The 27194-nt window shown below is 42.6% G+C and overlaps 2 protein-coding genes across 2 annotated transcripts in view; both read left to right on the top strand.

The window, feature by feature from the left end:
- The window catches only part of LOC137041052 (adhesion G protein-coupled receptor E2-like), an 87703-nt gene that overhangs the window by 18493 nt on the left and 42016 nt on the right, over positions 1-27194 (top strand). The window lies entirely within an intron of this gene.
- On the top strand, positions 521-26079 carry LOC137041474 (adhesion G protein-coupled receptor F4-like). The gene is made up of 15 exons (XM_067417826.1): positions 521-577; positions 13103-13126; positions 13255-13355; positions 13729-13796; positions 14277-14413; positions 14531-14725; positions 16234-16434; positions 16521-16673; positions 16897-17072; positions 17162-17332; positions 17800-19161; positions 19349-19390; positions 19516-19605; positions 19701-19764; positions 24676-26079. Exons 3-15 carry the CDS (start codon positions 13263-13265, stop codon positions 24744-24746), a joined length of 2823 nt encoding a protein of 940 aa, XP_067273927.1. The 5' UTR covers positions 521-577; positions 13103-13126; positions 13255-13262; the 3' UTR covers positions 24747-26079.

The raw sequence follows: 27194 nt of genomic DNA, 5'->3' as shown, positions 1-27194 counted from the left end.
AATATACAAATGATTGCCGCTTTCATATATTGCAATATATTGGAGAATATAAATATTAAATTCCATATATGTGAATATATTGCCTAATGTATTACAGGATATTTTCCAATATACTGCAATATATTTTTGTTTCATAAGGGTATGTACTGTATATATGCAGATTTAATTTGACTTTTTATATATATAAATGACTACTGAATTTCTGTCCGTTTCAATTTATTCTACATGTTTCAAAGTTGACGTTTTGATGGATGATATCAGGCTGGACATTTAATCCTGTTAGCTGCCATGTTTTTATAATTTATTTTATTTTATTTTTAATCATGTATGTTATTGTAAGTTCAGGCACACCGGCATTAGGATAGTTTTTATGACAATGAGCATCACATTTTTATGCATTTTTTTCCCCTCATATCTTTCTGTAATATAGATGTGAATGAATGTCTGAAGACATCAGAGTTCTGTGGTCCAAACTCTCGTTGCACCAACTCAATTGGGAGTTACAACTGTTCCTGCTTGAGTGGGTTTACTGTAACAAATATTAATCAACCAGTCAGCACCAGTAACCAATGCAATGGTGAGAATGTAGAACATATATAATACATATACATTTATAAGTGAGTGTCACACATAAGTTCTGTTTTCATTCAGTTTTTAGTGTTGTGTTTCAGTTTTTAACTTCTCAGTTTGTTTAATTAGTTCAGTATTCTTTCTTATTCTTCTTTGATTTTATTTATTAAAAAAAAAATGTTTATGCTGATCACAAACTGTTTTATTGCACTGCCGCCACCTTCAGGTTATGAATAAACTCTAAGGGTTTACATGCTATGCTATATGATTGAGACTAGGCACACTAAGGGAGTACTCAAACTAGGCACGGTTGCCATGAACCGGGCCTGAGTATGATTGTCCCCCATCCCCTCCCCCCTCCCCCTCTGGCTTGCATTCACATAGGGTTTCAGCATTCGTGCCGGAGCACGCTTACGTAATTATGGTGCGACGGTTTCGGGTTTCAGCATTTGTGCCGAAGCACGCTTACGTCATTATGGTGCGATGGTTTCGGGATAAACAGGAAGAGTGGCGCTCTCTGAACACAATGGAGTCCATCGCTCTGTTTTCTTTGTGGATAATTTTGTGTCGTTTGGTCCATGATGGTCCACAGCCCTCTCACAGCCTGTTGTTAAACAGATGTGTCGCCTTAGTGGCGCGGAAATTTTCACGTAATCGTACTGTTTGTATGAGGAGGTTTGCAAGGTACCAGCTGAAGTGCAGCAAGGACTTTGCAGCTTTGCTTACGGACTCCAGCACGGTTAGCGCTCACACTGCATGCGAACCGCGCCCGAGTCCAACTGAACCGTGCTCTGGCCCACCTCTTCCAAGTGTGCCAGGGCCGGCTAATCGAGCCGCGCCCAGGCACAGTTCGGAGCACTCACACTAGTCAAACGAACCGTGCTTTGGTGGTCAAACGCACTCAGGCACGGTTCAAACTGGCTAGTGTGAGTACACCCTTAGGATGTGAGCACCCAGGCAGATGGCCTTAACTCTGCCAGGGGCAAACTCTAGGCAAGTTGGCATAATCGCCAAGGCCTCAAGGTCTGCCACTCTCCTCAGAGAAGTAATAGCAAGGAGAAAGGCTCCCTTAAGTGTCAGACTCAACTCGAGCCGTTCGAAGGGAGCCGTAGACAGCCCTTCGAGAACCACTGCCAGAGCCCGGGTTAGAACACTGGAGTGAGTGGCAGGCCTTATCTTCCAAGCCCCATGGAGGAAACGTACAACCAGATGGTGCTTCCCCAGAGGCCCATCACTCACAGGAGCAGGGACAGCTGCCATGGACAGTGGGACCAGAACGACATCTCAGTGCCGAAATGTCGTCTATGTAATTCAGTAAACGGATACCCTGGAGTCTGAGAGGAGCCTGAGCTGCATCCATACACTTGGTGAAGGTGAGATGGGAAAGAGCTAGGCTGAACAGAACAATCCAGTTTTGGGACACTTCACCACTGGAAGCAGACTTCATGAAACTTCCAGTGACATGAAAGGATAGATATGTACAGAAGTCATATGTGACGAACAATATGTGACAAACAAGTCCTCGGACTGGATCTGACTCATGATGGTTATAACTGTGAGCATCTTGAACCTGAATCTCCTCAGAGAATGATTCAAGTGCCGATTAATTTAACATGTTCTATATCCTCCTTTACCAACAGTAAGTGAACTTTCTGTTCTATTACCCAAACCTGTTCTGGGACCAATGTAGTCCAGACCACCCCTTTGATCCCTCGGTGGAGGGTAACCTAACTGCAGTTGTATCCTTTTTCTTACAGTCGCAGGGCCCATGCAGATATATTTGGGCGGCATAACCATGCTTTAATGATAATCTACTAAGGGAGCCAACCTCTTAAGGCTGGCCTTGGGTGTCAACCAAACCTTGTTCCAGACTCCTTTAAGTGGCTGCCCAGGAAGGAGCAGTCGAGGATGATTTTCTGTGTGCAGACACATTCACTGCCCATCAATGTGCGTTCACAGGAAATCAATCTGGTTGATTTCCGGAGAGCTCCACGGAGGAGGTGACCTCGATCGATTCTTATTGGGAGAGGGGCTGGCCAGCAGGGGCCTCATCTAAGGGAGCAACTCGACAAGGCCGCAACGACTTTGGGCGGACACTGCGATTAGCAATTGCTGGAAACCAATGTGTCCTGCAGTGCACGAGGCAGTGAGAGCAAACATGAGATTCGATCCGTTCACAATATATCTGGCTTTAATCCCTCAAGATGAAAGTCCACAGGCCCGAGGCTGAAACACCCGAAAGCGCACAGCTGTACGCATCAAGATATTTTTTAATAAACACAGCCAGCACCCTCAGGAGCTGACTGCATGCCTTGCACCCAACCAGTTTCACATGCACACTGATCGTGTGTTCACTCTAAATGTAGACCTGTAATCTACACGCTGCCTTGGCAGAGCGAGATTGAGCCTTGCAGTATAAATTGGCGAGCTCTTGTTACTACTTCAACTTAAGTATCAGGTTCTTCACCCCGTGGGGAATAAAAAGCAAGGCAGGCTTCCGCACGGGTAAAGAGAACATCGGCTCATTACAGGCAGCCCTCTCGAGAGCTACCCAAGTGCCCTTATTTTATGAATGAAGCGGCACGTTTCACCCTCACCCACCTCCATGCTCAGAACGTCTGACTCCTCAAAATCATAAATTTCGAGCATCAGGTTCTCCACCCAGGGGAAGAAGCCCAAACGCAGATTACCCCCACCACCCTTAGAGAATCCTGAGTTTGACTGTGATTATATATGGCTTGCCTTCGCGCTGATTGGGTGGAAATGTTGATTACTGATTGCAGACAGCTTATGATCCTAGAGTATTTGTTGATTACTGATTATAGACAGCAGGTGATGGTTGAGTAGCTTATTTTGATGTGTTTCTCCTGAATTACATTAAAAGAACATAATTTATACTTAAGATGCACTATTGCTAAGAAAGCGTGTCGTAGATGCAGTGCGAGTACCCTTGAAAGAAAACTGCTTCATGCTGTCTGAGCTTGGTGGTGATCAGGTGAATTCTCTAGGATGAGTATTAAATTTCAGAGCATGGGTTCATGACTTCCTGTTGGATGGAGCTAATGACATGCAGTGCGGAAGTTGTTCGGGTCGATGAGGTCTATATGTGTACAGTTTCATACATACAGGTGCTGGTCAAATAATTAGAATATCATCAACATTTTTATTTATTTCACTAATTCCATTCAAAAAGTGAAACTTGTATAGTATATATTCATTCATTACACATAGACTGAATTCTTTCAAGTGTTTATTTATTTTTATTTTGATGATTATAACTGAAAACGTCTCGGTTACGTATGTAACCCTAGTTCCCTGAGGGAACGAGACGCTGCGTCGAAACGCTGTGAGAACGCCTCTGCGTTAATGCGTCGTGAAGCGCCTGTAGAACCATTCCATCGGAAAAAAGATCAACCGTCGGCGTGATGACGTCATCGACCGGAATCTATAAAGCGTCCGTGAAAACAAACAGGAACTAACTTCTGATAAAGCCTGAAGTAAGTGATCACGGACACGCCGGGAGTATGGCAAAGCGACGCAGCGTCTCGTTCCCTCAGGGAACTAGGGTTACATACGTAACCGTGACGTTCCCTTTCGGGGAACTCGAGCTGCGTCGAAACGCTGTGAGAACGCTTATACCCACATCGCCATAGGACCAAGTGTCTCGTATGTGTGAAGCCGAAGCGCACACGGTTACGAGAGAACCTGCGCCCCAACAGTAGATGCCAGGTCTAGTTCGTAGAACCTGACAAAAGTTAACGGAGACGACCAACCGGCCGCGTTGCAGATATCGTGGAGGGAAGCCCCCGACAAAAGTGCTTTCGAAGCAGCCATACCCCTGGTAGAATGCGCCCGGACAGCCAGTGGAGACGGCTGCCCGGCCGCCTCGTAAGCAAGTGAGATGGCCTCGATCACCCACTTGCTCATCCTCTGCTTGGATACTGGGGCCCCCTTCTTAGGGGGTCCGAAACAGACAAATAACTGATCAGATTTCCTCCACAGGGCAGCTCTGTGGACATATGTATCCAACGCCCTCACAGGGCACAGCAGATTCAATCTTTCCTGGTCTGACGTCTTGAACGGAGGAGGACAGAAGGCTTGGAGCGTAATGGGGCCCCGTGGGCTCGTAGGAACCTTGGGGACATAACCCGGCCTGGGATGTAGAAAGGCTTTCACCATCCCCGGCGCAAACTCCAAACATGAGGGCCCTACAGACAGGGACTGAATATCTCCTATTCTTTTGAGAGATGAAATGGCCAAAAGAAAGATGGTTTTTAGGGTGAGGAACTTGTCCGAAACCTCCTCTAAGGGTTCGAACGGCGGCCCAGACAAGCCCCTCAAGACAATGGCCAAGTCCCATGCTGGGACCCTCGAGTGCATAGCCGGCCTCAACCTCAAAGTGCCACGGAGGAAGCGTGTAATCAGAGGGTGTCTTCCCAAAGACACTCCACCCAAAGGGACGTGGAAGGCACCCAAGGCCGCCACGTACACCTTTATTGTGGAGGGGGTCAACCCTGCCAAGAACCTTGCCTGCAGGAACTCCAGCACTGTACCAACCGGGCAGTTAACTGGGTCCCACTGGCGTTCTCTGCCCCATGCTGAGAAAAGTTTCCATTTCAGAGCGTACAGCTTCCTCGTGGATGGAGCTCTGGAGTGAAGGATGGTCTCTACGACCTCGGCCGAGAGACCTTCCTCTATGAGCCTAGCCCCCTCAGAGGCCAGGCCCATAGAAGAATCTCCCGCCCGCCTGAGAGAGTAGATCCCTCCTGGTCGGAATCTCCATCGGAGAGCCTTCCAGGAGAGATATTAGGTCCGAAAACCACACTCTGGTCGGCCAGTACGGAGCCACTAGAAGTACCTGGGCCCCGTCCCGGCGTACCCTCTCCAGAACTCCTGGAAGCAAGACAATCGGGGGGAAGGCGTACAGGGGTAGCCTCGGCCACTCCTGTACCATGGCATCCAACCCCAGCGGGGCTGGATGGGTCAGAGAAAACCACTGCGGGCAGTGGGAATTCTCCGTCGAAGCAAATAGGTCTATTTCTGCTCTCCCATAAACCTTCCACAGGAGCTCCACCACCTCTGGGTGGAGTCTCCATTCCCCGGGCCTCGGCCCCTGCCTCGACAGGCTGTCTGCTTCCTGATTCAGGACCCCCGGGATATATACTGCCCTGATTGACAGCAATTTCCCTTGGGCCCACAAGAGGATCCGATGTGCCAATTTGTCCAACGGGACAGACGGGACCTCAGACCCCCCTGATGATTTATATAGGCGACCACCGATGTGTTGTCTGACCTGACTAGCACATGGTGGCCCCTGAGGTTGGGCAGGAACTGTTTCAATGCAAGAAACACTGCGAGCATCTCTAGACGATTTATGTGCCAGTGCCGCTGATGTTCCTGCCATAGACCCTGGGATGAGCGACCACTCATGGTCGCCCCCCAGCCCGTGAGAGAGGCATCTGTCGTTAGCGTTACGCGACGAACATGAGCCCCTAACACGGGACCCTGAGATAAAAACCCCGGGTTTTTCCACATGACCAGAGCACGTAGGCATCGCCGCGTGACTGTGATCGTGCGGAGCGGATTTCCCCTCGGGGAGAATCCCTTTGTTTTGAGCCACCACTGCAGTGGCCTCATGTACAGTAGGCCAAGAGGTATAACGTTGGACGCTGCTGCCATGAGACCTAACAGTTTCTGGAACTGTTTCACAGTGACGGCCCGGCCTAGCTTCTGTTCTTTGACTGCTGCCAGGATCGATGCTATGCGTGTTGGCGATAATTGCGCCCGCATTATTACCGAATCCCAGTTCACACCTAGAAAAGTGGTTCTCTGAGCCGGAGAAAGCACACTCTTCTTGGCGTTCAGCCTCAACCCCAACTTCGACATATGCGCGAGAACAGCATCTCGATGCTGAACCGCCATCTGCTCTGTATTCGCTAGAATCAGCCAGTCGTCGATATAGTTCAGTATGCGGATGCCCTGCAGACGCAACGGCGCCAGAGCTGCATCCACACACTTGGTGAATGTGCGGGGTGACAGTGCTAGACCGAAAGGAAGTACTCGATATTGGTATGCCTCTCCCCCGAAGGCAAACCTGAGGAACTTCCTGTGATGTGGAAGGATGGAAACATGAAAATACGCATCTTTGAGGTATATGGTGACAAACCAATCCTCTAGTTTGATCTGCGACACAATCTGTCTGAGTGTGAGCATCTTGAACTTGAGCTTGGCCACCGAGCGATTTAGTAGACGCAGATCTAATATCGCGCGTAAGCCCCCATCCTTCTTCGGCACGATGAAGTAACGGCTGTAAAACCCAGACTCCCTGCTGGGAGGGGGAACCCTTTCTATAGCCCCTTTTTGCAGGAGTGTCTGTACTTCCTGTGCCATTACCAGAGCCTGCTCCGGGCCCACCTCTGTAGGTAGGACACTGCTGAAAGGAGGTGGCCGACTTTTGAATTGAATGGCGTACCCCCTTTCTATTATCTGCAGGACCCAACGAGATATATTTGATAGACGTTTCCACTCGTCTAGAAAATCTACTAAGGGAACCAGCCTCTCGAGGTGGCCCGCGGAGACCGACTGCGCCCCGGCATTGCGGCGGGTTTGGCAGCACGGCCCCCAGAGGGTGCCGCAGGGAAACGGGTACCGTTGGCAGGGGTAAACACCGTTTCCCTACGGGGAGAACCACCCTCAGCGTCCTGACGCTTCTGGCGTCAGGAACGCTTCGACGAGGCCTTCTTGGCGATCAGGACTGTCCTCAGATCAGCCCTGCCCCTCGAAGGCCTCGTCTGAGAGCGCCGCCCCTCGTCCCCGCGCTGAGGGGGAGTTCGGGTAGCGACGCTCTGCTTTTGTTGAGCCCTGTGTGAGGAGCTCGTACTCGGTTTGGGCTGCTTTGTGTCAGCAGCAGCCCCAGGGACCTGGACCCGGAGAGGGAGAAACTGCTTTAGCGCCGCAGCTTGCTTTTTTGACTCCTGGAACCTCTCGTGACAGTATGGACTGCGTCACCGAAGAGGCCACCAGGAGAAAGTGGCGCGTCAAGCAGGAAGCTTTTCTCCCTCTCTTTGATGTCTGTGGGGTTGAGCCACAGGTGCCTCTCCGTGGCCACCAGGGCTGCCATAGAGCGGCCAACACATCTGGCCGTCTCCTTGGTGGCCTGGAGAGCTAAATCCGCAGATGTCCTGAGCTCAGTAACAATATCTCCCCCCACAACATCACTATTGTCCAGATCCCTCAGCAGGTCAGCCTGGTACTTCTGCACGATCGCCATCGTGTGCAGGCATGCGGCGGCTTGACCCGCTGCCGAGTACGCTTTGCCCACCAGTGCCGACGTGGTCTTTAATGGTCTGGTAGGCAAAGTCGGGGCCTTAAGGGACGATGCAGAGGAAGGCGAGAGATGGCTCGCGAGCGTCTCTTCTACCTTTGGCATCGCCCCATAACCATATTGTCTCAGCCCGGCGATGTTGCTGTAGACTGAAGTCTGCGGGCTGAACACTCTATATGATGCCGGTCTCCTCCATGATCTTGCCACCTCGGTGTGCAAGTCATGGAAGAACGGCAGGCCCCATCGCTGAGGCTCTGAAGCGCGAGATGGCAGGAATCTTTCGTCCAATTTACTAAGACGCTTTCTTCCTGCCTCAGATCTTTCAGTGGGCCAGACGATGTTTAATCTGGTCACTGCTCGCGTCAGAACCTCAACGAGCTCCTCACTAGCAGGGGACTGAAGTGGCGAGTCTTCAGTCTCGATGCTTTCAACGTCCACCTCCTCAGAGCTGAACAGATGAAGCACCGGCGACTCTCTCGGGGGGGAAGAAACCGCCATGCGTGCTTCCATGCCCCGAGAAGAGCCGCTGGATGGTGCAGGTGAGGGCAGAGATAAGGCAGCGCCCGTCTCTAACCCCTCTGCAACATCCAATTGTGATCCCCACGACTGCAGCCTCCGCTCCGCCTTGGCGGCAGCGGGACCAGAGCCGCGGGGAACACGAGCCGAGGCACCCTCCTCAAAGAGTGCCCGGCGGGAGCGCAGCGTTCTTAACGGTAGTCTCTCGCAAAAGGTTCACACAGATCGCTTGCTGAAGGCTCAGAAGCTAGTTCCTGTTTGTTTTTACGGACGCTTTATAGCTTCCGGTCGATGACGTCATCACGCCGACGATCAGTCTTTTTTCCGATGGAATGGTTCTACAGGCGCTTCACGACGCATTAACGCAGAGGCGTTCTCACAGCGTTTCGACGCAGCTCGAGTTCCCCGAAAGGGAACTAAGGAAAATCCCAAATTCAGTATCTCAGAAAATTTGAATATTACTTAAAAGAAAGGATTTTTAGAAACCTTGGCTAACTAAAAAGTATGAACATGAAAAGTATGAGCATGTACAGCACTCAGTACTTAGTTGGGGTTCCTTTTACCTTAATTACTGCAGCACTTTGGCATGCCATGGAGTTGATTTGTCTGTGGCACTGCTCAGGTGTTGAGATGAGAGCCCAGGTTGCTCTGATAGTGGCCTTCAGCTCTTCTGCATTGTGGGGTCTGGCATATCGCATCTTCCTCTTTATAATACCCCATAGATATTCTATGGGTTTAAGGTCAGGTGAGTTTGCTGGCCAATTAAGAACAGGGATACCATGGTCCTTAAACCAGGTACTGGTTGCTTTGGCACTGTGTGCAGGTGCCAAAACTTGTTGGAAAATGAAATCTGCATCTCCATAAAGTAGGTCAGCCGCAGGAAGCATAAAGTGCTCTAAAACTTCATTGATTTAGATTTAGGTTTTTGCATTGACCTTGGAACCGCAGAAAACACAGTTGATCAACACCAGCAGATGACATGGCACCCCAAACCATCACTGACTGTGGAAATTTTACACTGGACTTCAAGCAACATGGATTGTGTGCTTCTCCTCTCTTCCTCCAGACTCTGGAACCCTGATTTACAAAGGAAATGCACAATGTACTTTCATGAAAGAACATAACTTTGGACCACTCAGCAATCCTTTTTGTCTGTAGCCTAAGCGAGACGCTTTTAATGCGGTCTGTTATTCAAGAGTGGCTTGACACAAGGAACGTGACAGCTGAAACCCATGTCTTGCATACGTCTTTGCTTAGTGGTTCTTGAAGACACTGACTCCAGCTGCAGTCCACTCTTTGTAAATCTCCCCGCAAATTTTTGAATGGGTTTTGTTTCACAGTCCTCTCCAGGGTGCGCTTATCACTATTGCTTGTAAATTTTTCTACCACATCTTTTCCTTCCCTTCGCCTCTCTATTAATGTGCTTGGACACAGAGCTCTGTGAACAGCCAGTCTCTTTTGCAATGACCTTTTGTGTCTTGCCTTTCTTGTGCAAGGTGTCAATGGTCATTTTTTGGACAACTTTCAAGCCAGTCAATACCCAGATAACAGACAAAGACTGAATCAACGTTGAATCAGTGATAATGCATCTACTGATATATCATTGAATCAATGTTGAGATTTAAAGCTACACTGCGTGATATTTTCCCCCATCTAGCGGTGTAAAGGTATATGACAATCCAGTGAATGTTAGTTTCTGTTCCTCTCAATTCCGATTTCGTTTTAACTCCTACGGTGGCCGATTTAGTCCAAGATGGACCATGGACAATTAGTCCATGGCAATCCCCCTCTTCACATTCGATACAGTGCCACGGAGTGTTAAAATGCGAAAAGCGAAGCTTGAATTTACAGGTATGTCCCTCTTTGGCTGATGTACTGTCAAGATGGAGGGGCAACATGGCGACCGGCATTCGAACCCCTCACCTGTATGTATTTTCAATAGCATATTATAAAGTTACGAGAAAACTTTATTACTTGAAAGAAGTAAATATACATTAATGAGCACATATATTTTTGAAAGAACTAAGTGTTTTTAGCTAAGAATAAACTAAAAAAGTTACACAGTGTAGCTTTAACATTGATTTTTCATCAGGTTTACACCCTGAAATAATGTTATTTCAATGATGAAAAATATATCGAGATGGGCTTAAAATCAATAGTTTTTCAACTAAAATTAAATCACTTATTTAACAGTGAATCAATGTTAATGCATCAACTAAAATACCATTGAATCAATATTGAAATATAACATTGATTTTTCTTCAGGTTTGCACCATGAAATAATGTTATTTCAACGATGAAAAATGGATCAATCTTGCTTTATGTACAGCAGGATTCTATGCCAGTTATTTGTCTCTTTATTTTATTCCATTCAATCAGAGACCATGTATGGCTGCAATCGATATGATTTTGTATCAAAAAGTCACTCAAAGTAAACACCATCCTTCAGGTTACATGCAAATGTATTTATTTATGACCCCACAGTTACAACAGGAAATCTCACATTGACTTAATTACAACAATTACACCTAAATTTATAACACAAATGCCAGGAGAAGAGCCTGGAAAAACATGACAATCTGCATCTGCAAAATGGAAGTAAATACAAATGGAAACTTGTTAATAAAGACAGAAATGGGACAGTACTATTGAAAGAAAGAAGATAGAAGAAAGAATGAAATACTCTGAACTCAGGGGTTTCCACCGTGAGCAATGTACCGAAGCCTTTGAGGGGCTTGACAGAGCCAGTTCTTGACAGAGCCAGCCATTACTGCTGTGCTGTTTACAAACATCAGAAGTTCAAGCTTTATTTTTGGTTAATTTTGCTATTCTTCCTCATCATCACCCAGCCCTGCTGCAAGGGCGCTACAGCCGGAACCGAATAATGTGCAGAGTTCACTAAGCTAGTCGCATCCAAATCAGTGTTTAAAGCTGTTACATTCTTACTACTCTCACATAAAGTCTGGATGATTATCTGTAATTCTGAAATCTTCTCCATCAGCCTGATTATTTCCTTACAATTATCACATGTGAAGCCCTGTTCACCAACGTAGATATGATAAACATGTAGCATGTAGTGCAAGTGACAATGGCAGGAGAAGAAGACATGGCTTACCGTATTCGTTGATGAATCCAAAACTTACCACAGATGTTTGATGGAGTCTATTTAATAATCCAACACACCACAGTTGTCAAATGAACCCAGAAAACAGGAGACACAGGTGCCGAGATGGAAAGGCTAGCGAAAAGCTAACGTGTGGTAGTGATTTAGATTAAAAGCTAGCGATGTCAAATTTAACTTGATAGACTATATTAAACAATACATGGTGATGAGTAAGTTATATTTAGCAACAAATAAAATATATCAAATAGTGAATCAAGAGCAGCTATACAGAGCTACAAACGCAGGCAACAGGCAGACAGGAGCAAACGATCAGGAGCAATCAATCAGGCCAATGAGAGTCTGTCACAAGCCAGCAAGAGGGCATTCTTTTATGATGTGTGATGTCTGTGCGAGCAGGGTGTGCAACAAATACATATGTTGACAGGCAGGTTGGACATCCTAATTCTCATATAAATGAACTGTATGTAATGATGGCAAAGATTCATTTAGGATTGAGAAATGTTGCTGAAACCTGTTTATTCCGTGCAGAATTTGCCAAGTATGGGTAACTGCCGCTTGGAGTAATGGGTGTGCCAAATGGTAGGGGCGTGCCGAACAGTTTCACATTGGTCAAGAAAGCTGCATGTTCCTGTTGTTATACTCTTATTCGCTTTTGACACTATTGGAAGCAATACATTAAGCAAAATCTATAAAACTTAATTATATTATTTTAACACAAAAACAATGTTAATGATATTAAGAACAATCAATTAAAAAAAAAAAGTTTTCAAAAGTACCTCTGCATGGCGTGGATTACTGACGTCATCAAATGGCACAGATTATCAACATCATCACCATTAGGTCTAAGTTTATCAACCACCAAAATAATGAACAAAAAAGATTATTCTTTGTTAATGTTAGTTTCAACATGTACCAATACACATTAAAATCATTTACTCTGAACATGTACAGCTGTATTTTTTTACTGACAAATATGAATAAATAAAGTATCAAATGTATTGCTCAGTTAATTAATACATTAATATTAAATGAAAACTTGTAAAGTGTTACCCTAAAAACTATGTTTTGCCCGATAGAAACAAATATATTGTTGATAAAAAATAAAAAATAAAGATAATTGTTTAGTAACCTCTGATGAGTGGCATTAACCAATTTAGCAAACAAACAATGCTTTATCCACTAAAACATTTATTCAGTTTTGAATTTAATTTGTCAAGGGCTTGGGTTCACAAGTCAAAAATAAGAAAAAAAAAAGAAACAGAAGATTAAGTAATTAATAAAGCTGCAAGATATTACCGCAAAGAAAATAATAGTATTTTACCAAGCTATTATAATATAAGAAACCATTTAGCATGCCCCTACCATTTGGCATGCCCATTTCTCCAAGCTGCAGCTACCCTTGTCTTGAATTTAAAAAGATATTAAGTCGGTGACCATATTTTGACACCAAGTCATTTCAGTTTATTTTACATTTATAGCTTCTTGAAGTTATATGTTCAAGGGATAAACACAAATATATTGCTTTGATATATTATCTGTTTGATATTAATCTATTTTTTATTCGGCAGTGCCACCAACAGAGCAGCAGAAAGGTACTGTGAATCTAAATATTGTGTATTATCTAATTATTAGTATATTAGTATTAGTATTGTTTTAAGGATTGAGGAATGTTATTTAAGCCTGTTGATACAATGCACATAAAAATACATTTGTTTTACAGTTATTGGAATGTCACTGACAATAGATCAGACTTTTGACATCACTCTTATTGACACTAATAGTGAGAGTTACCAATATTTATATGGAAAATTTGCACCAGTAGTGAGTATTCTGTTTCATATTTAATTAAATGTATATTTTTGATGATTTTTGTACAATACAATGCAACTTTGAATACAGATTGTATATAACTTTGAAGACGTTATAACATACATTTTATTATTTTATATTAATTGTATTTAATTATATGTATTTATTTTTTCCAACATTCATTTAACCATCCAAATAACCGTATCTTTCAATAACAAACACTTTGCAAAACTTTGTAAGAGAGAGGCTTTATCCACATATGCATGACATAGTGATGTCAATCAACAACAGCACTCTCACTGTGAAAAACAAAATAACTTTATTATTTTTTTAAATAATTGTAACATATGTTCAAGCATACATTTGTTATTTTTGCTTTTTACAGATTGAGTTCACTTATCGTAGTTTGCTACCTGGCTACATTTATGGTTCTGCAAAAGCCACTGGCATCAGGTATAATCCACCAGGACCCACTTTATATAAGGTGGCCTTAACTGCTATGTACTAACATTGAAATTAATAATTTGATACAATGCACTAATTGTGTACATGCTTTTTACTTGGTACTTAAAATTGAAAAATGACCTGCATGTATTGCATCTGTAATTAATTTCAGTAGTTACATTTATAATTACACTGTTGACACTTTCCTTAAACCAAACCCTAGCCTTAAAGTTACCCATTCCACCACACGCCCCTAACATTGCCCACATACCACCTCAATAGCAGTAAAAGTGCACAGCAATACAATATGAACACAATAGTACTTGTTTTTTTTTTTTTTTAAATCTAAGAACATAGTAGTTAAGGCCATCTGATATAAACTGGGACCAGCACCATTTACATTTTCACATCATTCCCATGTACAACTTTACTCAAATCCATTTTCAATAAAGTATCTTTACATTGGGTGGGTTGTGTTTTACTCCACAGGCCTGGTAGTATTATAGCAGACTACACAATAAATGCAACATCTGCCAACCTTGATTTTAGAGCAGCACATGCAAGTATCTCGGACTCTCTAAGGGCAGAAGGAATCATTTTAGCTGAAGATGCTTTTGCTCAAAGTGGTAAGGGTAGTCAGTTCCTGATCTAAAACCCACATTTCATAGTTCCATCAAATGTATAATTGTTGTTTGTTTTTGTTAATTATTGGGTGACATGAGCTGTATGGTTTTTAATTTCAGAACAAAAGAATTTCAGAACAGATGACTTGTATCCTCTGCAAAAGATGGACCTGATCTGCACACAGCCAGTCTTTGCAAATGGAACAATAAAATGGAAAGTGAATAACAAAGATCCTGCACTAGACAACACAAGATACATTATTTCAAACAACAACAGCACTCTCACTGTGAAAAACATTAGTGAAAGTGACAGTGGTGAGTTACGCAAGGTTTATGCTTGTCCTCTCAATGTTACATGGCAAATGCTTGATTGATTTTAGAGTCCTGTTTTAAAAAGCAGACTACTGTAAAACTTTACCTTAATTTAATTTAGCTTTGATATACTATAGCATATGATTATACTACATGGTGCTATATATACTATATTCCCAAAAGTATTGGGAAACCCCTCCAAATCATTTAATTCAGGTGTTGCAATGACTTCCATGACCAAAGGTTCAATTTAGAGCATGCAGACTGCTTCTACAAACATTTGTGAAAGAATTGAGCTTCAAACGTGGTACCATCATAGGTTGCCACCTGTGCAAAGTCCAATTGTGAAATTTCCTCACTACTAAATATTCTACAGTCAACTGTTAGTGGTATTATAACAAAGTGGAAGCAATTGGGAACAACAGCAACTCAGTCACAAAGCCACGTACAATCACAGAGCGGGACAGCGCATGCTGAGGTGCACGTGTGCAGAAGTCACCAACTTTCTGCAGAGTCAATAGCTACGGACCTCAGTGCGACCTCATTACCTCAAGAACAGTGCATAGAGAGCTTCATGGAATGGGTTTCCATGGCCGAGCAGCTGCATCCAATCACCAAGTGCAATGCAAAGCATTGAAAGCAGTGGTGTAAAGCATGCCACAACTGGACTCTAGAGCAGTGGAGACGTTTTCTCTGGAGTGAGGAATCACGTTTCTCTGTCTTGCAATCCGATGGACGAGTCTCAGTTTGATGGTTGATTGGGAGAACGGTACGTGCCTGACTGCGTTGTGCCATGTGTAAAGTTTGAAGGAGGGGAGATTATGGTGTGGTGATGTTTTTCAGGGGTTGGGCTTGGCCATTTAGTTCCAGTTAAAGAAATAATGCTTCACCATGTCAAAACATTTTGGACAATTTCATACTCCCAACTTTGTGGGAACAGTTTGGGGATGGCCTCTTCTTGTTCCAACATTACTGCGCACCGGTGCACAAATTAAGGTCCATGAGCACATGGATGAGTAAGTTTGGAGTGGAGGAACTTGACTGGTGTGCACAAAGTCCTCAACCTAGGACACTTTGGGATGAATTAGAGTGGAGACTGCCAGCCAGGCCTTCTCGTCCAACATCAGTGTTATTTAAAAAAAAAAAAAAAAAAAAAAAAAAACACTCCTAAACCTTGTGGAAAGCCTTCCTAGAAGAGTTACAGTTGTTATAGCTGCTAAGGGTGGGCCAACTCCATATTAAACTGTACAGATTGAGAATGGGATGTCATTAAAGTTCATGTGCATGTAAAGGTATAAGTCCCAAAACTTTTGGCAATATAGTGCATGTCATAGAAGATGCTGATATAACAACATTGTTTAATTATGAAACTAATCAACCAATCAAAAGATTATATAAGATTATAGGACTATAATAAGTATTATACACTTATATTATGAATGTCCTCTCATTTACAAAAATTATATGAATCATAATTTTGTATATTAATTTTTTTTTCTTCCTAAATGCAGGTCGATACTCATGCATCATACAACTGAGTACAATACCATACATTCAGTGGCAAAACATTGTTATTAAACAACGCCCCACTATCATTGTGGGTAATAATTACCGTGTTTTCCCATGTAATAACAGCACTGTCCAAATGAGATGTTCTGTTGACGCTGGCTACAATGTTGAGTGGGTCCTGAATGAAGCAGTACAAACTTCAGGTTATACATACAAATCGGTTGTACATTTTTATAAAAGTTATTGAGTAGTTGTTTTTTAATATGTTATTAATATTAATATTTTCTAGTACCTGCATCAGGATCGGATATCATATTAAACTATCCTACTAAAAGTGGGAATTGTAAGGAGGAAACCTTTACATGCCGTCTCAAGGGTCTGCCACAACTACTTGAGTACAGTTACAGCTGGAGCAGTGTCACAGTAAAGACAAGCCCAGAACGTGAGCCTTCAGTTTCTTATTCTATCAGCATCATGTTGCTTTTTCTGTGATGATTTTATTGATCTAGAATGATCTTTGGATCACACCTGATCTTTTGTTGTTGACTGTTTGAGTCCTATTATTTACTGTATTTTACCCTGGCTTCTGATGCTATTGCATAGTGTGCGAGCACCTTTTACATCAAATCTGTTTCCTTTTGACTTTCAATCAAATACTTCTCCAGTTTATGACTGTATAAATGAAGAACTTGGACTTGGAAAAACAAATGATGAAAAGAAAGGAATCTGTGGAAGTGGCTTTAAAGGCACCAAAACATACAGATGTGAATCATCTGCGTGGAAACAAATACAGGAAAACTGTGTACTTGAAGTTATCTACAACCTTAAAAACAGAGTTGGGGTAATCTATTGGCTGTGTATCTCCATCTATAATCATCTGGCCATTTTGAATGCTCCTAATATTTATATTTTTCCTTCTTTGCAATTTAGACCTTGCTTGTGGAGGAGATTCCAGATTTTATGGCTGCCCTCAGCAATGCCACATCACAGAATAATGTTAATATAACACAGTCTCCTGCTACTGTCCAAGCAATTGTGGATATACTCTTTAAAATTGCTGATTTGTCACAAGCTACTTTGATCAATAGCATTGTGATGGAGGTATTTATATTCACATTTAAGCATTCATGTCAAATATAATGTGTACGCTTATTGTATAGAATAGAATTGAACAAGATAATTTCAAAACATTTTTAATTTGCAATAAAAACTACAATAACAAGTAAAAGATACACAAGCTTTAATTCAGTGTTTAATTGTGTTATGCAATAGTCATTCTCTCTTTTATAAATTAAACTGGTTCATTATAATATAATATAATATAATATAATATAATATAATATAATATAATATAATATAATATAATATAATATAATATTGTATTATATTATATTATATTATATTATATTATATTATTAAAATTTGTCACATCATATTTTTGTAACAGGGTATAATTTATTATATCTTTCGTGTCTTATTAGATTATCAATATCTAATGTATCAAATATTTTAAATGTTTTTATAATTAAACTTCATCATATTAAATATAATTTATATTTGATTTCCAGAATTACCTAAAAACTGTGAACATTATTGTATCAGATAATGTAAGGGATACGTGGAACACACTAAACAAAGGAAACACCACAGGAGACACCAGCATTCGACTTCTGGGCAGTATTGAGAAGATAAGTGATCGTCTCAAAGATGAGTTTGCGATTAATGAAACATCCATTCAGCTGAACAGAACTACAGTTAAAAACTCATTCAGTATAACATCAACACTGCCAAATTCAACCACAGAGATTGTAATACCGCAGGTTCCTAATGTGACTACCATAACCATCATAATCTTCACAACTCTTGACAATGTCTTACCTACTCGTAATACTAGTAATACAAATACCACTAATAATTCAGATGTGCGCATCAATGGAGATGTGGTTGTTGTTAAGGTTAAACCAACACTTAACAACATTTCTTTTGCGTTTGACATTACTGATCAGTCTTTGGGAAATCCTCAGTGTGTCTTTTGGAACTTCAATCTTGACGCATGGGATTCCACTGGATGTAAAGTAAAGCCTTATATAAGTAAAGGGAATGAAACTGGCAAGATTTCATGTGAATGCAACCACACAACCTCTTTTTCAATCCTAATGTCACCATTTTCCCTTGATGATAACAAAGCCTTAGCCTATATAACGTACATTGGTGTTACTATTTCGATGGCCAGCTTAATTTTGTGCCTCATTATTGAGACTATCGTATGGAAGGCAATGACAAGAAATGACACATCCTACATGCGACATGTCTCCATAGTCAACATTGCAGTGTCCCTGCTGATCGCAAACATCTGTTTTATCATTGGAGCCGCAGTCGCAGAACAAGAGCAGCCAACATCCGTGGGTCGCTGCACTCCAGCGGTTTTCTTCATGCACTTTTTTTACCTGGCTCTTTTCTTCTGGATGTTAATTTCAGCGCTGTTGCTCTTTTACCGGACAGTCATGGTCTTGTCCCAAATGTCAAGGGCCAAAATGATGGCCATCGCCTTCATAGTCGGTTATGGTGCGCCTTTGCTCATAGCGGTCATTACTGTTGCGTCAACAGCTGGACCACAAAATTATATCACGAAACAATATGCATGCTGGCTGAACTGGAATGAGTCTAAGGCCCTGCTGGCATTTGTGATTCCAGCTCTTACTATTGTAGCCATAAACCTTATGGTTTTGATTGTGGTTCTGTGTAAGATATTGTGGAGAGGAGTTGGTGCTGCAACTCAACCAGATGAGAAACATGCCCTGGTGGTCATTGCCCGATGTGTGGCCATATTGACTCCTATCTTTGGACTAACATGGGGATTTGGAATTGGAACCATGGTTTCCCGTGAATTAGGCATTCATGTGGTGTTTGCACTCCTCAATTCACTGCAGGTATTTAAATGCAAACTTTAAAGCAATAATTGCAATGCAAATAAATAATGCAATAAGGATAATAATATTCTATTTATCCATTATAAATCGTCATAAAGATAACGAAATAATTTGTTATTTACAATGTTATGAAACTGAAATTATTTACTCATAACATTTTCCTCATATATTTGTAACACTTCTGCAGGGATTTTTTATTTTGGTGTTTGGAACGCTTTTTGACAGCAAGGTAGGAATTAAATGTGTATTACTTTCAATTTGACAAACCATTTGAATTTTTTTGTTAAAATGATCTTAGAGAGGCGTTCAGTTTTACTGCAGTGCTTTAACTCATTTTGTCACATGTGGTTGCAGATCCGTGAGGCACTGGCAGAAAGCCTGTCACTTAGGAACCTTACCAGCCTTGAAGCCTTAAGAAACCTTACCAGCTCTAACCGTACAAGGGTAAATGACAACAAAACAATGTGTCTGATCCATGAGTTCTCCTAATGATAGATGTACTAGGTTTACAGCTGATATCGTAAATGTTTACATTACAGAGTACTAGTGCAGGACCATCATCTTCAAGCAGACTGGGTTTGTTTAGAAGGAGACCCAGGCCAAGTAAGTCATTCTATTTATAGTGTGTATATATTAAGGATACAACAATACAGTTAACCCATGGTTCAATAACCAATTTTTTCAACCACGGCTTTGGGTTCGATTTAGATGGCTCAAAAAACTTTTTTTTTTTTTTTTTTTTTTTTTTTAAGATTTACGCAATTTAAGTAATTCCATGAATTTAATTGAAGAGTAATATAAGAATTGAACAATCCTTAATCGTTATTCAATAAAAATAATGAATAATTACATTTCTTTCAGTGTACAAAAGATAGAATGTGTACTTCAGCTTAATAATAAGACATTTATTCAAAAGCAGATTGTGGAGACATTTGAATCAAATTTAATATAAATTTTATGCAATTATATATAGAAAGGAACATGATATTATTAGATTTTAATGTGTTTGATGACGTGTTATGTAGCTTATTTAGTTTGTGAACCTTTACGAATTAGCTCAACGAAAGCAGCACCCAGAGTCTAATCAGAACGGCTGTCATGCAATAAATGTTTCCTTTCAGGCAGTACACTCCGAGTTACATCAGTACTGACGAAATGGGGATTTCACTTAGAAAGCCAGCTGCCTTCGATCTCAATCAAAACGATCCAATGACATGAAAATGTCATGGGTCTGTGGAATTTGCATAATGCAACTCCGCCCCACCGTGTGGTTATAAACAGGGTTGCATTGCAATCTTGCATTTATGTTTCTGCTTCGAAACCGAGTTCAACTTACCTTCCTTAATGATTATTTCTTCAAGACAGGTGTCTCCCTATAGTGTTGGTGATAGGGCGCATTCCAGCGAGTTCCACATTCCTGTCGATCTGTGCAGTGGTCTGTACAAGTCGGTGTGTTCTCCCTGGGTGTCTCAGCACTCTGCCTGAGCAAAACTCCTGTGCGGTCTTCAGGTTAGTCCGCTTGACGGGCATGAGCGCTGTTTGGTATGCTTGGGCTTAGTGCATGCTGAGCGGGCTTTCATGGATGCATCATGTTCTCACTGCGAGAACATGACCATCACAGTGTTGAGATCGAGACTCAATGAACTCCGTGCAGGAGGGAGAGTCCCCTCTACCACTTTGGCTGGTGGTCAGGGTGATCTGAGGGTGACAGTGTGGAGCAATCTGATGGGCCACACCCGTCGTTCCTCGGGCCACACCCCCTTTGTCACACTGCCCCGTGGTGCTTCTGGATGAAGATGCTGGTGTTTCCTATCCTTGGCCCAGCATCTCATTCGGGGCGCCGGCGAATGACGCCATATCTATCGACGCATCGCAAGGCAGGTTCGATTCCTCCGGAGATGAGGATTTGGCTGTGTTGCCTCCCTCGGGAGTACCAGCATTGGCTGATTCTGATCCTGAGCTGACGGCCATGCTAGCTCGGGCAGCCGAGAGCATCAGGCTTGAGTGGAAGCCTCCGCCATGTCCCGAGCACTCGAGGCTCTATGATTGGTTTCTGGGGTCGGCCTGCACTGAGCGCGCCTAATAGACTCCAGTGCTTTTCTTTCCAGAGGTGCATGAAGAGGTGTCAAAGTCATGGAAGTCCCTAACCCTAACCCACCCTCCTGTGGCACCTGCCCCTCCTGCTCGGCCACAGCAGCAGCCTTCACCCAGGCTGAAGTGCAGAGGTGCCCACAGGACGGCCGGCCAGCCTGTCTCAGCCCCGAAGCTGGTTAAACATCAGGCTATTGCCGCTCGGAGGTGAACTCAGTCCTCTCCAAGGAGACGGTGGCAGGACCACTCCTTCCCTAGGAGGGCCAAGGGGAGAATCTTTTGTCCAATTCCCATTTCCCCACCACTGGCTTCCAAAAACGGCCAGCAGCACCCTATTGTTGGTTAAAGAGAAAACTGACTCATTCACCTCCAATCCCCAAGAAAGCACGACTGGCAGTGCGCACCGCCTCAGTGCCTCGCCACTCTCAGTCCCAGCCGAGACCTCCGCGGGACCCTAACCCTCCACTGGCAGGGCACGGAATTCGACCCCGCCCACAACTCGGGATGCTCCTATGCCTCCCACGTCTGGGCCGGTCATTCCGCTTCGGTGCCCCACACCAGATATGCTGTGGCTCGCATGACCCCATTGGTTCAGTTTCTGGGGGCCTGGCTAGTGCTCCCCAGACTGTCCAACTGGCTTGCTCGTACCATCAGGCTTGGCTATGAGATTCCGTTTGCACGATCTCCTCCCCGGTTTCGGGGAGTCCACTATACCATGGTGGATGGCAATACTCATGTCATGCATGCGGAGGTCGACACCCTACTGGCAAAGGGTGCCGTCGAGATCGTCCCTCCGGCCGAGATGAAGTCCGGCTTCTAAAGCCCTTACTTCATTTTACCCAAGAAGGGTTACGACCAATCCTGGTGGGTTACGACCAATCCTGGACCTGCGCGTCTTGAACCGATCCCTTCACAGGCTTCCGTTCAAGATGTTGACAGACAAACGCATTTTGGAATACACGTACACGCAATTGGTTTGCAGCGATCAACCTGAAGAACGTGTACATTCATGTCTCTATTCTTCCTCGACACAGACTGTTTCTACGGTTTGCCTTCGAGGGGCGGGCATACCTGTACGCTGTTCTCCCATTCGGGCTAGCCCTGTCTCCTCGCATCTTCATGAAGGTCGTCGAGGCAGCCCTAGTGCTGCTCAGGCAACTCAGGGTTCACATCCTGAACTATCTCAGCAACTGGCTGATCCTCAGCTACTCTCTCCACCATCTTGCCCGTCTGGACCTTCAATTCAACTGGGAAAAAAGCAAACTCTCCCCAGTGCAGAGGAAATGGCTCTTTTCTCTGTATGGAGATTGACTCGGTCGCTATGTCCACGCAGCTTATGCACGAGTGTACGCTGTCTCTGCTGACCTGCCTTCGTCAAATCAAACACAGGAACGTGGTCCCACTGAAACTATTTCAGCGGCTCCTGGGGCATATGGCATCCGCAGCCACAGTAACGCCACTGAGCGTTTGCTTCATATGAGACCGCTTCAGCACTGGCTTCGCAACTGAGTCCCGAGGTGGGCATGGCAACGTGGCACATTTCCGGGTACAAGTGACCCAGGCCTTCACCCCGTGAAGGAACCTAGAATGAGTTTCCAGGCATGTGGTGGTAACCACAGATTCCTCTGCCACATGCTGGGGTGCCATGTGCAATGGTCATGCTGCCGCTGGCTCCTGGAAAGACCTCATCGCCTATGGCATGTCAATTGCCTCAAAATTCTGGCCATACGTCTTGCCCTGCACCGCTTCTGAGCCCTGCTCAAGGACAGGCACGTACTGGTCCGGTCAGACAATACGGCGACAGTACCGTATATCAACCGACAAGGTGGTCTATGCTCCTGCTGGATGTCAGAACTCACCCGCCACCTCCTCTTATGGAGTCAGAAGCATCTGAGGTCACTTCGTGCCATTTACATTCCTGGGGATCTGAATTGTGTGGAATGGAGACTCCATCCTCAAGCGGTTCAGCTGATTTGGAACCAGTTTGGCAATGCACAGATAGATTTGTTTGCCTCTTACGACTCCTCCCATTGCCGCTTGTACTATTCCCTGACCGAGGGGACCCTCGGCTTGGATGCACTAGCACACAGCTGGCTGCGGGGCCCACGCAAGTATGTGTTTCCCCCAGTGAACCTTCTTGCACAGCTCCTTCTCCTAATGCAAGATCAGGGAGGACAGGGAGCAGGTCGTAGTGGTCGCCCGAAATAGTTGCCCGAAAAATAGCCTATAATAAATGACTACAATATGGATTTTAATGGGAGTTGTAACTTTAATAGCATGGTGTTCAAATGAGGTGTTATTGCATAGAGAGGTGTGGGTTGAGTATTTCCAATTGTTACTAATCAGAAGACCTGTGCCTTCACCCCTCCCAGTATGGCGAGGGATGTGAGAGAAAGAGAAGTAGCTAGAGAGAGCAGCAGGAGTTGTTGAGTCTTCCACGGATCCACAGAAAAAGAGTGAGGAGCATTAGCGAAGGAGATAATATGATGCAGATTAGAAGTGTTGTGCTGCCTTCTGCATATATTAGTGGTGCTTGTTTAAGAGATAATAGGAATGTACTGAAAATGCATGGTAAGAGAGAGAAAAGGAAGGTAGATGAGGACTGGAAAAGTAAGTCCACCTTTCTCAGTGGAGTCATGCGCTGGTAGAGACGAATGTCTTTACCCGAGATGGTCTTCAAACTAACACGCTTATTAAATAGTTTCTTTCACTATTTGAGTGAGAACCGCTGTGGACACTATAATAACTGGCTTGAAGAATGGCTTTTACCTGTCAATGGCTCAAATCAAAACATTATCACTCACTACCTGTGCTAAAAGCATTTTATGCATAAAGCATTTTATGGTCCTATGCCTTCCGCAGATTATACATATTTATAAAAATGCATTTAGACTGCTTAACATAGTGATTGTTTTCATGATATGAGGAGACTTTCAACCAGCATAACAAAAAAGGTTTTGTAAAGAATCTTCTATTGCACATTATTTGCAAAAAATATATACTGTATATTTTGAATTTATTCACTCTTATTTGTATGTCTGATATGTCAAAGACTCAAACGATTCTTGCCTCATCGCATTCAGTTATGAATTACATTGATCATATAATTTTGATCAAATAATAGCATGTTTTAAATTCAAAATGGCAATTGCATCGCTGGATATTGCTGTCAGTTGCTGAATATTTCAGTCATAAAATTGTCGTCAGATATATAATGTTTAGCTACTTATTCGCCACATACTTTTTCACTAACAACTACAATTGCTTAACAACTACAATTAGATCTAGAACCTAATTTTCTTATTTCTTCTTTTTTTTATTTGGTCCCCCAATGTTTTAGTCATGGTTATGCCCCTGCTACTTCAAACTGTCATACTAAACATTTGTATATACTTTAAGTAACATAATAATTTTTACTTGCAGATGTGTACAATGTAAACGAAGCCAGCGGTACCTCAGCAGCAACATCTTCAAACTTCTCCAGTGGCTACTAATACTTTATTGAACACATAATTGACTGCTTTATTAACTGTAGTATTTGATTAAAGGTGCCCTAGAATGAAAAATTTAATTAACCTTGTCATAGTTTAATAAAAAAAGTTCAGTACATGGACATGAGTCTCAAACACCATTGCCTCCTCCTTCGTATGTAAATCTTGTTTGTGAAAAACACCACAGAAAAAAAGGCTATTTTCAACATAACGCCACCTGTGACCCAATCGCTGGGATCCTTAATATGTACGCCCCTAACATTTGCATGTCAGCCCATGTTCATTGTCAGGAGGTCAACAGTCGGTCAAATCGGATACGGCAACAATTTAATTAAAAGTTTGTTTGCTCGGCCCATTTCACCACGGAGAGTTTTTCTAACCTGGGACAAAATCAAGCAGGATTCGCTCAGCGTCTAAAACTGAAGGGCAGATTCCAACCTGCAAGCAGTAAGTAGTAATTTTATCCACTTCTGTCTGTCGAACCCATTTCTGATTACATTGAAAGTTTCTTAGTAAGACAACATTAAGATAATATCCCCTGTGCTGTCTAGATCTAATGCAAGATGCTGGTATTGGAAACTCCAAGTAGCACACATAACAGTTTGTCAAATGACAAAAGTTAATATTATTTCCTGCCAGTGTTGTCATAAAATACAACAGTAGATACGTATGTTGATCCTTTTTGACGGATTGAAATCTAAATTAGCCTAAATTTCATCATCAACACAAATTCAGAAGCAAACTATGTTTACTACTACTGTTTAGTTTCTTACAGATCGCTCATTGTAGCTAACGTCACCTTCTCAACCATCTAAGTGTAAACAATAGTCATTTGCCAAGGCTTTTAGTCAATTTGTTAAATAAATATACATTTTTGAGAACTGATGTATGATTATTTTGGAGCGGGTGAGTAGTAAACACAACACTGACTATTTTGAGTGGCTTCTACATTACTTTGTTTGGCTAAATAAATTGGCTTTTAAATCAGCACTCTACTGTCAAATTGAAACCACAGTACCCAGTTCAGTTTGTGATTCAAAGTTAAGAAGCTATCATTGTTAAATCATTGCCATGACAGATGGTATAGATGTGTGAAACAGCCAATCAGAGCAGAACTCTGCATTAATATTCATGACCCTCTCAAATAAGGCAAAACAGACCATTACATCCTAAGGACAATTTCTAGGGTTGTAAATGGACCTGTAAAACCATAAATTTTGTCAATTTTTGACCTTAAATAAGTCACATACCCTCTATTTAGATATCAGAGAACAACTTAAAATATTGTTTTAAATCATTCTAGGGCACCTTTAAACAGCTTTTCCAAAAGTGCTAAAGTTTCTACACTATATATATATATATTATTTTTTTTTTTTTTCTGTTACTGGTTTCTGGGATGAACTGTTAAAAATCAATAAAACTGACAGATTTTATATAATATTAATGATGTGCTTGGTGGAATTATTAGATGTGCTTTTAATATGAGTCTATAGATTCTACAGAAATAGCTTTGTTTGTGTTTTGTGTAAAGTATTTTTTTAATGTAATGCAATTTTAAACTAATCTGATTTGCTGCACAGTTGGTGTCAATTAAATGTATCCTCTATTCTTTCTGGGGGAAAAAAAGAACAATATTAAATATTAAATGTTTTTGCCTCACCAATAATACAATGTCTTTGTATTTAATTGTACGCATGACATTGTAGACTTTTTTGTGTGTATTTTATTCATTTCCAAAGTTTCAGAATTTGACAATAATGATAAAACAAGTATGTGCACAGTCCACTGGACTACTGATAGTGTGCCATTTTTCATCTATTAAAAAAAAACATGCATTTAACATTGAGAAATCCAGAGCTGTATTGCAGTAGGTAATTTCTGTACTTGCTGCATGCATGCACAGACATAACCAGCTGTTTTCATGTGAACTTTGTGTGTTTCTGACATAACCTTGAGTGCATTTGACTGTTTAATCACAATAACACATGAAAGAGAACTAGTCTAGTTTAATAGACCACTCACAGATCTAGCTCTCTGTGAGCATGCGTCGGGTGTGTGTGCTTAAGTTTTTACTTCCTGCTTCGTTACTGTTCAGACGATCTTGCTTACTGCTCCGCGCTTTGCTCTATCGCTTCTATATTTTATCTCATAACTTCAACTTCAGCAAATCAATCACACTGCTCAAACAACAAAGCTTGACTTTAATGATAAAACTTGAACCTCTGGAGACTGGATTACTACAAAAAAGCAAAAAAGCTTACTTTCCGGTAAAGGATAAGAAAATGCCTATTTTAGTTCAAGAATCTACTTGCTGCAAAAACTGCCACAGACTTTCACAACGGATTGCTGTTCTTGAAACAAAGTTATTTACGGAATTACCAAACCGGACGAATCACACAGCAGAACTTCATCACAAACGTCCTCTGCACACAGCTGGTGAGTCCCATAAAT

This window comes from Pseudorasbora parva, chromosome 15 (assembly GCF_024679245.1).
Source record: "Pseudorasbora parva isolate DD20220531a chromosome 15, ASM2467924v1, whole genome shotgun sequence".
Lineage (NCBI taxonomy): Eukaryota > Metazoa > Chordata > Actinopteri > Cypriniformes > Gobionidae > Pseudorasbora > Pseudorasbora parva.
This window is presented reverse-complemented; position numbering and strand designations above follow the sequence as displayed.